The 16702-nt window shown below is 35.4% G+C and overlaps 1 protein-coding gene across 1 annotated transcript in view; it reads right to left on the reverse strand.

Moving 5' to 3' along the window:
• Nucleotides 1-15712, reverse strand: part of PALLD (palladin, cytoskeletal associated protein) — a 184823-nt gene extending 169111 nt beyond the window's left edge. The window contains exons 1-2 of the mRNA XM_079305932.1: nt 15539-15712; nt 11656-12702 (exon numbers count right to left, since the gene is read on the reverse strand). Of these exons, the coding sequence (XP_079162058.1) occupies nt 11656-12701 (1046 nt within the window). The 5' untranslated portion in view covers nt 12702; nt 15539-15712. The remainder of the gene's footprint in view (nt 1-11655; nt 12703-15538) is intronic.
• Nucleotides 15713-16702: the final 990 nt, after the last annotated feature.

Here is a 16702-nt window from a genome sequence, read left to right on the forward strand (position 1 = left end):
AAGTCAGCTGTGGATTTAATCACTGTTTTTAAATGACCAATGAGGGAAAAAAGCATTTCTGTTCAAAGACTATTATTAGATGCCTCCTATATAACCAACTATTTTGAGGGAGCTTATATAACTAACTAGATGGTTTCCATTTTGAGTACAGGGAAAGGTGCTGCTCACTAGGAGTAAATGAGCAAACAAGAAAATAGAACCAATATAATATGGAAGGCAAAAATAAAATGGTGTGAAGCTATGCCCTGTGTGCTACTCACCAAACAGCAATCAAGAAAGAATTCAAAGGTTGAAAACTTACTAAGCAACTAAAAGCAACAGAGTTCTTCTGAAGAACAACAGAACAGCATTTTGATGGAAGTTTTAACACATTTCACATATCAAGAACTTCATATTGAGGGCGGACTTGTTCTATTTGTGGGAAGACAAGAAAAATCAGCCTCACTCTATGGAAATAGGGGACAGCCTACATTAGATGTAACTAAGTGTACCAGCTCAGCTGAGGCAGTTGAAAAGAAAAAGGAGACAGCAAGAGGCTAAAGTAGAGGTGCAACTACTTAAAAGTCTTAATTGTATTCTAGTGGGAGTAGAATAAGCATCTTAGTAAAATACCTTGAATACATGATGGAGCTTCCTTGTTCTAACCAACACACCTGCAGCTGAGTTTCCATAGCCTACTTCAAACTCCAAATTATATTTGAAAACCAGACCTAATCTGAGGAAGAAATATCCCTAGATTTAGATTCTGGGTCCTATGCATGAATGGAGCTAGATAGACATAAATGGTTATGAAGGCACATTATTTCTCAGAGATAATTGCCCTTCTGAGAAAAGAAATTGCTGTTACTTGAAATACAGGTTTTAGGAAAAGCAAAAAAAGGATAGGCACAGATAGTAGTATGAAATGCTCTTCCACAAAAAAATTAGTGGGTTTTTTTTTGTAAATTACAAAAATCAATTTCTGAAGCAGAATACTCCATTATTAATATAGACAAAATGTATACAATAAAATACTAGGAATTTCATCTGTTCAGTTTTATGCTTATGCATCATCTTTATAATGTTCTACTTGCAGTTTAATTACTAAAAGATATTCCTATTGAAAGAAAATATGTAAGTGGCAGAAGAGGAGTCAGATTGTGGTATTCCTTCTAAATCTGCTCCCAGTAACCTCAGCTTCATTACTTATGAGGAGGAGGTAAGATTTTTGATGATAGCAGTTGGAGTCCTAAAAGAGATGTCAAAACCAGATTGCACTAGCAAAGAAAAAGTTCCAGCAAAGGCTGTGCCTTAGGCCTCTCTCTAGCATTCCTAAGTAGTGGCTGTTTCTTCAGTTCTTTCATTTCATTTGCATGCAGTGTAGTTTTCTTGCACTGCCAATTCACAGAATGCCTTAGTCATATATGGGAACAGCCACGCATAGGGTCTGTGGTTCCTCATATCTCCCACTGTCAGACATTTGTGTTCCAAGAATCGTTATTAGTTGTGTGGAGAGCCTTTCTAGGGAATCAGGAGTTGCTTATTTAATCTTTGACATTCCTTATCTAATGAAGCTATTGCATGGGTAAGCACAGATAGCTGCCAAAAGTGCAGCTACAGTGTTGCCAGCCACCACTATGCAAATTCCAGTAAATACTAAAAGCAGATATTTCACTTTGAATTGCAGTAAGATGGATAAAGAAAGAGTTCATCATGAGGAATAGGTTTCCACCAGTTGTACTATAAATGAGAGATGGATTCTATTTGTCTAAACTTTTTCCCTTGGCCACCTGAAAAACTCTTTATCAAATAAGAGGAGATAAAGAACAGCTGTTCGTATATTTTTCAAACTGTTTATAAAGCACTGAAATGCTCACGTGAAAGGTACTGCATAACTGCAAAGTAAGCTATTTTTATAATGTTAATATATGCATGAATTGCAAGTACATAATATTAATAGCATGAAACAATGAATCACTTAGATTTGAAGCAGCATGTTAGGATTAGAATAAAAGAAACATAACAGATATGTCTTCATAACAGATCCGTGGCAGAAAAATTTTAGTCTCCTAAAATCTATTCTGAATCTAATCCTAAATCTCCTAGTCTCTGTTTTGACCTGCAGGTAGCTGAAAAAAAAAAAGAACCCCAGTATTTTAGGAGTTATTTTACCTGTTAATTACCTCCAATCCCCAGGCATTTTAGATTGTTTCCCTTTCCCACAGGAAGTCATACCTATTCAAGTTCACACTACTCCCAGTCTTAAGCTTTGTACTCATCTATGCTGAGTAGTATCACACCAACTGGTAACACACTACTTGAAGGCAATAAGGTTCTTGGTGACAGGTCAATAACAAACACTCTGAACATGCAGTAATTCAGTTAATCAAAGGCGATACTTCTGTACAGGCCTTTGGCCCTTCTGCAACTTGATCTTTCTAAATATGGGTGAAATTTTCAAGTTTAATTATTCCTCTGGATTTATTTAATAAAATAACATATCTTCTCCACCCAGATTACCTACTTATTTAAGAAGTATGCTAATTTCCTGATTTATAGAAAGATATCATATGGAAATTGATTCAAGTTTTCGATACTTAAACAAGTCCCTCACTGTTTCAGTTGTTTGCAATTTTTTCCTATACCTACTGATGAGTTCCCCTTTTTTAAGTCACTTCAGATAAGGCAATTTACAGAGCCAAAGAAATAGAAATTAAGTAAATGTCTTAAATTAATGCATGTGAAAAATTTTCTTGAGGACAAAAGCTAAGAAACTCTAAAATCTCTAAGAGGATAGTATTTTAGTAAAGATTTATTCTGCACAAAGCTAATCTTCCAAATTTTGCTCATACTAATATCTTAAAGGAAATTCTGTCTTCTCACTACATAACTACATAATTTTTAAATATCCCTAAGTATAAAACTCCCAAATAATCTTTTAATCTTCATCTTTTTTCTAAAGCGTGTAAAATGTGAAAACTCATGACAACATAAAATGTCTATTTGATGCTTTTCTTCCAACACAGAGTTCAAAATGGGAGTAAAATTGTATAAGGTATAAAAACCTCCCCACTAACTCCTTAAGATTCCTGCCTTCTTTATATCTTTGTGCTCAGGGAAGAAAATATGGATACTATGAGAAGGACTTGACCTTGGATGATTGTCATGGGCCCCTTCCAACTCAGGATATTCTAAGATTCTATGACTTGTTTATTTTCCTATGTTACAGGGAATAGAAGGGCAATTTCTTTTACTCCTTCCTTTACCATTGCATGGGCTGGAAAGGCAAGTCCATTTACTAGTAGAGCAGAGAAGTCCTATTTGTTTGATTTCATTATCCATATCTTTGAAGGTAGCTTTCACATTGCCAAGAATGTTTTTACAGAGCATATTTCAGGCATGACAGTTTTTTATTAGAAAGAACTTTTAAAGCATCAAGTTTCAAAGTTATATTGAATTTGCTTAATTTATATTTATAAAGTAATATACTGTGTTTCAAAAAGATATGTCCTGTTTAAATAACATTAATAAACTGCTATAATTGCCCTTAAGAAGCTTAACCCAAGATGTGGTACTGCCTTTAGGCAAATGAGCAAACATGTCAAAGTGCATTAAGCATGATATTTTAAATGGGATTTGGAATAGCACATCATACCTGTTGAACATGGATAAGTAATGATGCCAGAATTACTTACTCAAAACACTTCTCCGTGAAAATCCTCACTACCTTTTTCTTCTCTTTCAGTACAAGTAAAATAGGCCCAAATCATTCCTGCCTCTATTCTACTCAGCCTCTACATTTAGTTTTAATTTTCACAGATCACTTTCAATTAGTCTATGACAAGCAGATTGCTGATGTATTTCCTCACTGTCACACTTCTTGGCTGTTGATGCTTTTGCACAATACTGGAAAGGCCCAAAGACAGCATATAAAAGATTTATACAAATAAATTCTGAAACATGAAGTAAAAGCAGCCTCTTGGAATTCTGCCTCTGGCACTGTTTCAGCACCACTTTCGTGGGAAATCTGTATTTTCAAACTACTTCAATTAAACTTTGTTTTGAAACTAAAAATGTTTAACATGGACAGAGCTCATATAGTGAAAGAGCTTTCTGAAGACATGTGGTGCCACATTATTTCAAAGTTCATCCAAGTCTCATCCAATTCCTATGTAAATACAAGGCAAAAGTCCTTCATGTGTTTTTCACTATGTAGATAGCAGCATAATTTTTATTACTTTACTTTTAAGCTTTTCATGTTAGCCATCAAGTATTTTGATAACATTTTCATCTAATCTTTGAGTCTTTTTATAAATACTAGTCTGTGCGTTATTTATTTTGGGAGCATTAGCAAGGAACTTTAGATCTGCATTCTTTTACTGAGAATTTTTTAAGTTTCAGTAATGCAATCAGAAGAACTAAACCAGAGACACTGGTATTCACAAACAGAGAAAAATAAAGTACCTGTGCTGGTACTCTCTTCCTAATTTCAGTTTAAGGGAGTAATTCTAGTTCCAGTAACTATCCCTTTCTTTTTACAACTGCCTCTTGCAACACTTGTCTTCATACACTTAGCAGGCTTTATTCTTCCAGTTTTCAGGATAAAAAAAACCACACACAAAAACCAAAACAAAAGTATGAAACTTTCAACCCCCAAAATTCACAAGAGCTATTTCCATATTCACGAAAAATGACAGCTGCAAAGAAAGAGAGCCTGGTGATGCACAGGGCCTGTATAATAAAGATGAAGAAATGTTTACATCATGTAGTCAAAACTATTCTAGAGAGAAAATAAATAAATAAAACAGAAGAATAATCCCAGTGTCCAGAATCTACAGATCCTCCTTGGGGCTTTTAAAAAACCCAACAAGTAAAGAATTTGTGTCCTCACAGGCCACCTTTCCCCATAAGCCACCTTCCCAACCACATCCACCCATTCTTTTAGATCCTTGAATAATCCCTTTGTAACATCAGTAGATTGCTCTGCTTATTTTCTAGCAATTTGTTTATTTTATAGGACCTATATAAATTATCCTGTTATCACAATCTGCATATTGTAAAGATCATCTCACATAGGAAACAGCTGTGCTTTTCAGGTACCTATTTTAAATACTGTACTCTATGGTGTTAGACAGGCAAGCAAACAAAACATTTGGTTATCATTATTGTGGGTTAACTCCAGGAGGAAATTAAACCCCAAATAAGCCACTCCCCTTTCCCCTTCTTTTGGTGAGGGAGGGACAAAAGCAGAGCCCATAGGTTGAGATAACAATTTAGTGAAAGATGGTTTTCTTAACATCTAAAGAGAATCCAAAATTCTCAAAATCTTTTGTGGCAGACCTGAAGGAGGAGAAGGGGGTATAAGACTGGGGAAAATCCTTCTCCTTTGTTCCTCCTATAGGCTGGGTATGAATATTAATGAATACCCAGAAGTATTGGACAAGACCAGGCCAGGTGAACCCTGAATATTCATCCCTAATGATGCTCATTGCCCTTGACATTATGATGTCATAAATCAGTATCATGCAGTACATCAACAAAGCAATCCTAATCCCTCTCCCTACTTCGAAAAACATCTTCACCAGCAGTGCATATGGGTACATACACTGGGTTAGGTACCACACCTGCATGAACAGACTGAGCAAGCTGGTAACCAGCCATTCCTACAGAGCAGCTACACCCACACAGCACTAAGCTCTGCGCCCTCTCTGCAACCAGACAATCATACACAAGAGTCTCCCAAAGGATCTTCCTAAGGACCACCATAGCAAATCTTTTTCCAAGTGATTCTAAGGTAAAAGAACTACTACTTACAAGTTAAGGAAACCAGCATACTACTAGCATTGCTCAGATAGGCCACACTGTTTTTTAAATTACCTAGACAGGCCTTAACTCCACTGTATGTTTTCCCTAGATGCAGAAAATCCTGAAGGTGTGGACTCTTATTGCCACAAAATGAATGGAGAATGGAAAAGAAAATATCTGAAAGGTGTACACTATCTACCTAATAGCTGCAGGTCACAAATCCCTACAGGCAGCCCCTGCAATAGCTGTGCCATTTGTGCTAGACTCTAACCCCTCGATTCCCCAACAAAGCCCACTAGTCCAGAGCACTGTTCTAAGACAAGCAGAATTAAGGAGCAGTTTCACAAGTCACCGAGGTGACCTTCAACACTACATTCCAAATCTGCTCTGAAAGAAAATTCAAACTCCAGGGATGCCTGGAGATGGGCAGGCCTTACATGAAAATCAGCAAAAGCAAACAAACAAAAGGCAGAAGAATGGCATGGAAGGGAATGGCCCAAAAAAATAGGAATATAAAAGGAAATACATGAAAAGGGAAAAAAGGCTAAAAAAAATAATGAGGTCAACTACAAATAGCTATTATTTTGACTTGTAAATGAAGAAAAAAGCCCGACTAAAATAAAGAAGACATTATTGATTAAGAGAAAGAAAAAATATTATTATGACAGAAAAATATTGAGGATGCTGACATATAGTTTTCATATTGATACATATTTTATGTTAATTTGAGTGCAAATAAAATACTAAACAACAACATATTACTGCTGAGCAGATTTCTTAAATGAGTGTACTGACAGATTAAAATGGCTAACAACATTTTTCTGTTTAATCTCAGCAATTAGTATGCTGTTAACACTTTCAGATGCTTGTCAATGCTCCCTCCATACACAGAAACATCCAGATCCACAAACAGAATGTTTTTGACCCAAGGTACAAGAATATTCTTCCATTCTTAACAAGAACAATCTATTTGCAAAAGGTTAGTAACAAGACAGATTAGCAGGATTCTACCCTAAAGAGATTAATAGATGACTAAGGGAGATTTCTGCATAGAAGTATTTACTGGGAAAACATTTTAACAGAAAAAAACTAAGGGGAGAAGAGAAAAATATTTATATTAGTGAGCAATTTGACAACTAACTTCATGAATTATCACCCTTAGCAAACAAATGCAAGATATTCTGTAGACATTATTTAAAAAGTTTGCCTAATAACAAAACCACTATTTCTTGTTGCACTGTTCTAAATAATAATAAATAATTATAACAACACTGAAATAATGGAGCAGAAACAATTGCATGCATTGTGGAAGTATTTTAGATCAATTCTTACTGCAAAATATCATGTTTTGGGAATCAGGTAAGAATCACCTCAAAGCTCAATACAAGACAATTTTTTATTGGATAAGAATAATATATATAGCTGTTACTGACTTTCAAGTCACAAGGGCCCTCTGCTCCCACACAGAATACATCCTATTTTTTTTTCTTTTATTAATTATTTCTGAAATCACTGAAGCTAACATAATGCTTGTAATCTACTTAACTCTGTTTTTAAGACACATTAGGCATTTAATTGTTCAGAAGAAAATATTGGTCTGAGACAAGTAAACAAGAATAGAATTAGCAAATACTTTAAACAAGATAATAATAAAATATATTCACTAAAGTTTCCATCTTGAATAACACAAGTATGTATATAAGGTAATGAAAATATTAGAAAATCAGGACCTATACCATCTAATTCTAAAATAGTTAAGATTCTACAAACAAAAAAGTAATACAAGAACTTTGAAGATGACTATTAAAGAGTTTTTACAAGAAAGCAAGGAACACACTTGTGAAACAGGTTTTGTTTTTACCTAAGGACACCTAGGATGGTCAAGTGTGTCCTATTATCACACATACGTAAATAACTATTCATATTTGATAAAAATAATTAGTACTAAAGTCTTGCCATTATAGAATTAGTAGAACATCTCTATTTTCCACCAAGGCACTGGTGTTTCACTCTGTCTACAAAATTTATCTCATAAGAGACTTCAATAAAGAAAACTAAATTATATCTTTAAACCACAGATTTTCCTACCTCAGATCAAGTCCAGCAAAGAAGGAGACATTTGTGACACCTCTTACATTTCCAAGACTTAAAACTACCAACTGCTGTGTAGGTAGTTTAGCAGAACTGTTGTCCTGTACACCTGGCTTTTTACACAGCTGTGTAGGTTTGTGTTAAGCACGACTTACTCTGATGCTCAATTTTCTTTGCAATTGTGCCTGATGGGATGACTATGGTGGTGACATAGTTTATTGCATGTTTTTAGTCTTCAAAGCCTTTAAAGACTGTAAAACTGGTAAGCTTTTGAAGCTGTAGAAGTCAGCATAATTTGGTTTTATTATAAATTTAAGTATTGTACTTGGCACTTGTTTTTGTGTTTTCTAAGAACAGTTCATGCAAGTAATGTTACAAGGTGGGGATCTTGGGTATTTGTTGCAGTCAAATCTAGACAAACAGCACTTATGAGAATAAAAGGATTATAATGAGAGCAAATTGTTTCCTTAAAGCAAAGAAATCCTGTTTTTGTCATGTGTATTTGGAATTATTATTTATAATTTTGATTTTGATTTTTTTTTTTTTTTTTTGCTGTGGAAAAAGGAAAATAATATATTTTGCACAAAAAATTCAATACCTCTTGTGCTGCAGAAGCTGGGTGAATATCTGCAAATATTTTAATCACAGCTTACAGAAAATACTTTAATCATGGCTTGCAGCTCCAGGCAGACCTCAGAAGCAATTAAATATTCAGGTGATGAGGCAAATGCTGAAGAGGTCACGCCCAGCTGGGATTTGCTTTAGCTAGCTCAAGGCTAATATGAGTGTTTTAAACACTGTATTGCTGATGAACTCTGAAGGACAGCCACTGACTGTTAAAATGGTTTTGAGAGCAAGAGAAATTTTGTTTCAACTTATATTTTATATGGTTTAGACCTTCTTTAGAAGGCAGATATCCTAGAACTTTTCAAATCATTCTTTGCCTTTCTAGGGCTTAGGCTGGAATCTGGGTTTCTCAGAAATGTAAGAATTCTCATCAGTGACAAAATATTCATTGTGAGAAATCTGATTTTCTTCTAGTAGAACTAATAAGTTAGACATTGAACTTTTAAAAGAAATTTAATGATTCTTGAAATGTATCTGACTTTTACTTTTGGCTTTTAACATTAAGATTCTAGTTGTAAGTTCTTCTGTCAAAATAGACTCTTTTCCTATTTGTAGAACAAAGCTACTTTGGTCCAGTTTCATCACTCATACCATAACACTTGCTGTTTTACTTTCTGCTGTGTATGGCTATGAACATCTAAGGAACTTAAAATTTAGGAGGCTTTCCTAGACAAATAACCTTAAAATATACACCTTGTCCTTACACTACATATGATGGTTTCTTTAATTGTTATAAGATTCTGCAACATTGTTACTTATCCTCATAAGAAAAGTGGCAGAATAAAGGAGGATTCTAGCTGAACTTTGCATAGGCTGAGGACTTTGAAAATTTAGCTATGAAAAGGGAAGAAAGCCAGTTATAAACATTACTTGGATCCAATGTGAGGGAGGCATAGAAAAGCAGTAACGTGCTAAAAGATCAGAAAAGCCTATGTAGATTCTTTTGAAGGCCATTTGCTCTGGTGTCAATTGGATGACTTCATAGTTACCAGTGCTTGATTGTGCTTAAATATCACCTGTATTCATTATTATGCTGGAACAACTTTTTGAGTGCCTGGTGAAATAAGAACTTCCTGAGTTTATTGTCACCATTAAACTATTGTTACTTCCTTATGACTTTAGGAAATGTGGCTTCTGGTTTTCTTCCCAGCTGAGGCAAAAAAAAAAAAAAAAGACAACCCCCCCCCCCCCCCACAAAAATCATAACTGCTTTCTAGTTTAATTACACTTATCACATAGAGTTCCAAAAACAGCCTTTGCAATGACTGTGTTATTGAAACTGTGTTTTCTGGGAAGAATCGGAATAGCTGAACCTTGGTTTCTACAGATTTTATTGCTATATGCAAATATCCAAACTTTGGCAGCCCTGGCTCATGCCCTTGTCAGCATCTCCTGTTTAGCAGATTTTGCATGTGTCAAATGGCTTGGTCTTACACTTTTCATACCAGGTAACTGTTCAGCTTGTTCCATTGCCCTTCTTTTGGCCATGCAATACCATACTTTCCTAATATCCATTTCTATCTTCTACCTATTCAGAAATCTTCACAAAAAGTTTAGTATCTTTTACACAATTTTTTTTCTGGCCAGTTTCTTCAGAAAACTGTAAATATTTTTAATTCATATGATTATGGTCTGAAGATTGTTTTCCACATATGTCACAAAAATCCAGTCTAATGAAGCAATTGTCTAAGTAAAGTGCTTTAGAAAATGAGATTATTTTCATTTTCAAGAATGGTAAACTATTATTGTATCATTGATGTTTGCTTTATTTTTAAACCATATAAAACTCTCATTTACAGAAAATATTTCTGGAAGTAGCACAGACATTCTTCATTTGCTCTGCAATATGTGGGTGGATTTAAACAGGCTTGCCTTTTTCCACTGCAGCAAAATAACTGGATGTATATCTAGGATATACCATAAAACTGCTTTTCTTATCCAGAAAGAAGGACAGTGATGTGCCTAGATGATGCTATGAAACTGTTTAGAAGTTCCAAGTAATGCTACTACAGATAAAAATCCACTACTATATTTTTCTGCAAGCTTTCTCATCTGGAAAGAAACCCCTCCTTTCCCCAAGATTCAGACTTTGGACCTCACCCAAACATCACTCAAGTGTTTGCTGCCTCCTAACCCCTGGGTGAGCCTTGGTTTTTGCTCTCTTGGCTGCACAGCAGCTCTCACTTGAGGGCTCTGTGCCGCCCATGCTGTGTGTGAGTGACCTCTTCAGCCAAGTCAGTGTCACTACAGAAAGGACAGGCAAAAAAGAAGGGCATCGACTTATGAAATGAGTATTTTTTGAGGTGCAGCTGACGTATTTTTCCTCTCTTGAAAATCCATAATGAAATAGAGAGGAAGGGGGAAATTTTGTTTAGTGAAAACTTTAAAACGTAATTTTTATTAGTAACTGATATGTCTTCTTTCAGTTGCCAGATGGAGAATTAATAATAAATAGTAAATAAAACAAATTTTATAATGGAGCAGGAAAGTGTATAAATTTGAATGCCAGGGAGCTTTGCAAGAGACAAAAAAATTCGCATGAATCGTATTTGCCACAATTCAGTAATGGCTGTATCTACAGACGGCTAGCATAGCCCAATTATGAGTGTCAAAAGGGAAGTAAGACAGAAGTTACAAATTAATTAATACTCGTGATTACTTAAACATATACTTGAATTTACAATAATCTACTATTATGTTAGCAATGTTTTTCACTACTCATTTTGCTCAGATCATTAAGAACCTCTTATTTTATGATTCTACCTGAGTTAAGATTCAGAGAAGCAGTTTACATGGATCTTGGAGACATTCTAATTAATCAGCAGTAAAACACTGTACCATCTTCTTGAGATATGCTCTTTAGGGCCAAGTTGTCTCTTCTTTTACTTGGCTTAATGAAGTAACAATCACACAGAATGTTGCTAGAGCCAATTCTGTTTCTAATTTTGCCATGTGGCTCTTAAATCAAGCAAAATTTAATTTCCCAAGCAAATAGAATGAAACACTAGTGAAATAAAGACATTAGAATGTGTTATTCTTTGTGCTTTGAAAGAGAGCATGACTGGCTGCTCATGTGACTGTCTCTACGTCACTGACGTACCTGTCCCTAGATACCTTCCACCATCAGGTGATATCTGGTGACTTAGCACTTACCTGACATCAGGGACTGGGTTGCCAGCAACTCTGCACTCCAGCAATACTTTGTTTCCTTCGGCAACTTCCTGGCTCCGGAGCTTCTGAGTGAATAGAGGTGGTGAAAGTTCATGCTCTTCCATGTTGATGAAGGGACGGCACAGGACCATTTTGCTCTCCATGATGCTCCCCCTTCCAGAATAGAGTTCTCCATTCAGATGAACTCCAGGTAATTTTTCTTCAGGTTCAGCCTCTTGATGTGGTTTGTCAAACTCCTGGTTTACTAAGGTACTTAAAGCTGGTTGTTTCTTATTAGGAGACAGGTATCCACTGTCTGGAGAAGAAGAGTCCCCATCAGGACTACGGCCTCTTGTCTTTGCTGCCTGTCTGAATATAGATGATAACTCCTCTATGAATGTGGCAGCTTTGTCACACAGCTTGTTTCTCGAAGGAGCTTCTCCCTGGGATGTCAATTCAGAGTTTGGGCTTGTCTTAGGCATAAATGGACCACCTTTCTCTGAAAATTTCAGGCTTCTGACAAAGCTGGGACTAGCAGGTAGAAAAGGTGAGGTGCTTGCTTGTCTTCTAGAAACTGTGACAAAACTATCTTCTGTCTCAGGTGCAGTGGATTGCTCTTTCGGATCCCTTGGGAGAACATGACTTGCAGCAGATGAAGTCCAACTGCTTGCTTGAGGTGTCTGTAAAGCATCTTGCTCATGTAGGTCGGTGTCCCTGACAGAAGGGTCTTCTGAAGGGCTAGAAAGAGAGGTGTTGAGATAATGAGTAAAGTCTGGTGCTGTGTTTTCTTCTTCCTCGATGGAATTGGCAATGGCTTCACGAGCTATGTCAAGGCTCTTACTTATCTCCTCCTGGGTAAGGAAGGCAGAAAGTTCATTTGAAAATTCACCATTCTGTGTGTCTGACAGGGGATCACAGAAAAAGTCATGGTAAGATGACGGTTCTGACATATTTTCAGGATATCCCTTACTGCTTCCTCTCTCTGGAGAGTAAGTCTCCTTCAGCATTAAAGAAAGAGGCACTGCCTGCCCACGCCTTCTGTCTTGCATCCTGGAAGACACAAGAACAATTCCTTAATGAGAACAGTTATATCCTAGTTCCCACAAGCTAGACACAAAGCTGGAAGATGAGCAGAACCTAATGGTGCATCACATACCATAAACCTTGGTTTCTATTAGAATGAGCCAGGACGGCAAATTGTCTAGGTGGAAATGGGAGAACTTAGGAGTCATTTTTCTCATGAATCTTCCCACAGAAATATGAAGACATCCTTTGTCTGTATATCGCCTAGCACAATCCCAATTTCACTGGATTAATATGGATATATGCTCTTATTTCACATCTGATTAGTTATTTTACATCAATTCTACTATGCTTCATTTTTTTTCTGGTTTTATCCTTATGAAGATTCTGGGAATATATTTACTTCCCCCCCCCCCCCCCCATAACATTGCCTTTCAAACACTAAACCATGAAATTCTGAGAGAAGTGTTCAAGCTAAAACCGTTGTAAGGATACACACAAAGATACTTGGAATAGAAATTCTAAGTTATCCTTTCTGTTTAATGTTGTTAATGTGTTTAATATTATTTTACTTAGTGTGCAAACATTTTTAACTTGTTACCAATTTAGTAGCACTTTCCTCAACACTGAAAAATGAAATATCAAGCTACCATATGCTAAAAGTAAAGCATCGAAGAAATATATTTCTCAACCTGTATATCATCCTGCACAACACAAGTGTATAACTTATATTTTGTACCACTTTCACAAAGCAGAGAAGCATTTATACCTCTCCAGTATCAGACATCAGGGAAACCACACTTTCTCCAAGAGAAGGACTGGCCTGAAAATCTTGTTGAAATGTATTTGTCTATCTGGTCACTAGATTGTAGCTGAATTTATCTGAAACATTATTATTGTTTCTGCTGAACATTTAATTAAGTTGAATATCAGTGATTTTGATTACCCTGGGAAATTCTCTTCTAATGATAATTTCTACAAGAAAAAAATGTATATGGGATTAAAAAATATTTTCCTTTAATTCTCTACTGATAGTAGAGAAATGTCTTGACAGTCATGAGATGCACTCGGATGTATTTTACATCAGCTTGTGCAGGCTCCAATTACCTTTAGTCACTAAACCAGGGATTACCCAGCATGTAGTCATTAAATGGCTGATAGATTACTGGAATTCTTGGTTTAGCATATGCATCTCTTGATATGCCTGTTTGTCTTGCCAACAGATTACAATTCAATACATAAAAGAGAAGTATAAGAAACCCAAAGCATTTAGGATTTGATACATGTTTTTATAGCATTCAGTGATAAGTTTATTATTTGCTGAGATTTCGTCTTCCTTTCCTGTTATCTGTGTTTATAGGGCAACAAATTTAGCAGCCATGCCAATCTCTTGTCAACAAAATCTAAAAAAGTATGTACAGTATAACTGACTACCACATAGCAGCATTAAAGAAAGAATCTGAGAAGCCCAGCAAACAGTTGGTCTAGAGGCTCAGCTGTTCAGGCATAATCTGGATGAATGCCACAGAAACAAGGGTTAAACCTGCAGAGTTTCTGCCTCCTTAATCTTAGTTATTTCAAAAAACTTTTTATTCAAATGAACAAAGGTGCTATTTAGACAACATATAAATATCCTTATATCTTTATTTAAATCTCACACACACTGATTCCTAGCTTGTTCACATCTCAAAGTGACACATTACATACTCAGATAAACTTCCCTGACTTCCAACACCAGGCTGTTCTAATGTTTCAATGGGTTGTTTCATGGGTAGGACAGGTTTACCTATTGTTAGCCACCCAACATGATGATTAAAATTAATATATTATGAATTAATGTATTTCTTTCCAATACTCAGCTTTGTCATTAGAAAAACATAATGGCTGCATATATTGTAATTTTCAAAGGCTGGGCTCTAAATTTAGGTGAATCAGTCTATACCTGGAGATTTAGATAAAGTTGATGGATTTAAACATGCTGGTTTACTGGCAATTTCTAATGCTGATAAGCCTTCTTGGTGACAAGGTGCCTGAAAATGCATTCATATGTCTAGCTTTAGGGAGTTGAGTGGAAGCTTCCAGGAGAAAGACTCTTTTCTGCCATACTGTAATACATAAACTCACTATTCTTTTAGTGAAACTTGTAACCACAGTGAACTGTAGGTGAAGTATCACTAAACCTATCAAGTAGCTTATAAGATCATAATTAGAAATTTTGAATGCTATTTCTAGCTTCTCCAAGTTAGACTACAATGTATTTATAACAGATTTCATCATCATAGGTAACCTGCAAAACCATATACTGTATCATTTAAAGACACAAACATAAAATACAAAGTTGCATGTATATCAGTGTTTACCTGTACTTTCAACATTATTGCATATAGACTATGGGGTCCTACTTGTATATATTAAAAAATTACACCCAAGTAAAACCATATATTTTATCATGCAGTTTAAATACTTATTCAAAACCCAATACAGATGCTCTAAAAAATAATACGAAAATATTAAATTTGAAATGTACTAGATTACAGTAATTTAAAAAAAAACTGAGTAACTAATCAAATTAAGGTTTTGAAAAGATATATAGTAAAATATGGAAAAACGTAGAAAATTAAAGGACTAATTTCAAGAAAAATGTAAACATCCTGCATCTGCAGAACCTGCCACATAAGAAATTATTACTTAACATGACCCAAAGCCAATCTCTTCAATAGAATAGTATAAAGGATGAAACATATCTGGTAAGATTTTTTAAAACAAAAAGGGCACATAGTTTCTCTCTGAATTTTGAAATCCTGCGAAATTACACCACAAATACAACAATTATGTTTAACAGAAAATAGAAAACAGATCTTACAATGAGCAGGGCAATATGGAGAGTTCAAGTATAGTTAATAGTAGGTAAAGTTGTTTTCCTCCTTCTCTATCTGAATAAGCTTAAAGTTGCTCCAGTTCTTCACTAAAGTGTGCTTGGTCCTTAGTCGAGAAGACTGTGGCCTGTGCGTTACATCCGTCCTCTGTGACTATGAAATTCGTGCCCCACTCATCTATATTTGGTAACTGAACTCATGTTTCAGCAGACTGCCACTATCTGGAATTCCAGCAGAAGCAATGTTAGGCCTGGAAGTGGCACAAAGTTCTGTGTGCTTGCTACTCAGAAATTCAGAAAACTTAGCCATTCCCCTTCTGTATAATTTTATGGTAATAATAGATTTGTAATGTTTTTAAACAACATTATTTTCATGATAATAAATAAAATAACTGCCTTTTTCTACTAAGAGCAGTTTAAAATCAATGGCTTCCCTGTGTACCTTAAAATCTTGTAGAAAAAAAAATTAGAATTTAAGTTGTAAAAGACCTTTAACATTAATGGACTTATGAGTAGAAATACAGCAACTTTTTGTAATACTTGATAGCTATTAATCTGTAACTATATATAACACTGTATAAATAAATTAACCTACTGAATTTTCAAATCTCAAGTGAAATAGTGCTATAATCCAAAAAGAAGTATATCCCTCAGAAAAGACACAAAAAATCCCTGGAAAACATGCATGTTTTTAAAATACCCCATAACTCTGGCATATTATTAACACTGAAGCAATCAAAATACATTTTAGTTGTCTATAGAGTTGTAGAGCATAAAGTGTAACAGAGTAAATTCTTCCTTACTGTCTCTGCTAAGGAAGTACTGCTAAGGAAGTACTCTCACCTCCTGTGAGAGTTTAGTCCCAGGGGAAAAAAAAATCTCTCCAAAATCACTTTTTCAAGCACAACATTTCTGTTAAAGCTCCGTGAAAGGAAGAAGTAAACATGAAGGCTGTTAGTTTAATCTACAGATTTTATCATATGGTTTCCAGAAATAAAAGCAATGTGTGGGCATGGTTTCTGCCAGATTGCAACCTATTGGGAGTCACATGCCTCAGAGGGGTTAGAAGAAATTATAGCTCCAAAGAGATGTTACAGACCTCCATCCTTTCTGCCAGCATCAGTTATATCAGCTCTCAGATTTGAAATAATT

This window comes from Erithacus rubecula (assembly GCF_903797595.1).
Source record: "Erithacus rubecula genome assembly, chromosome: 5".
Taxonomy (NCBI): Eukaryota; Metazoa; Chordata; class Aves; order Passeriformes; family Muscicapidae; genus Erithacus; species Erithacus rubecula.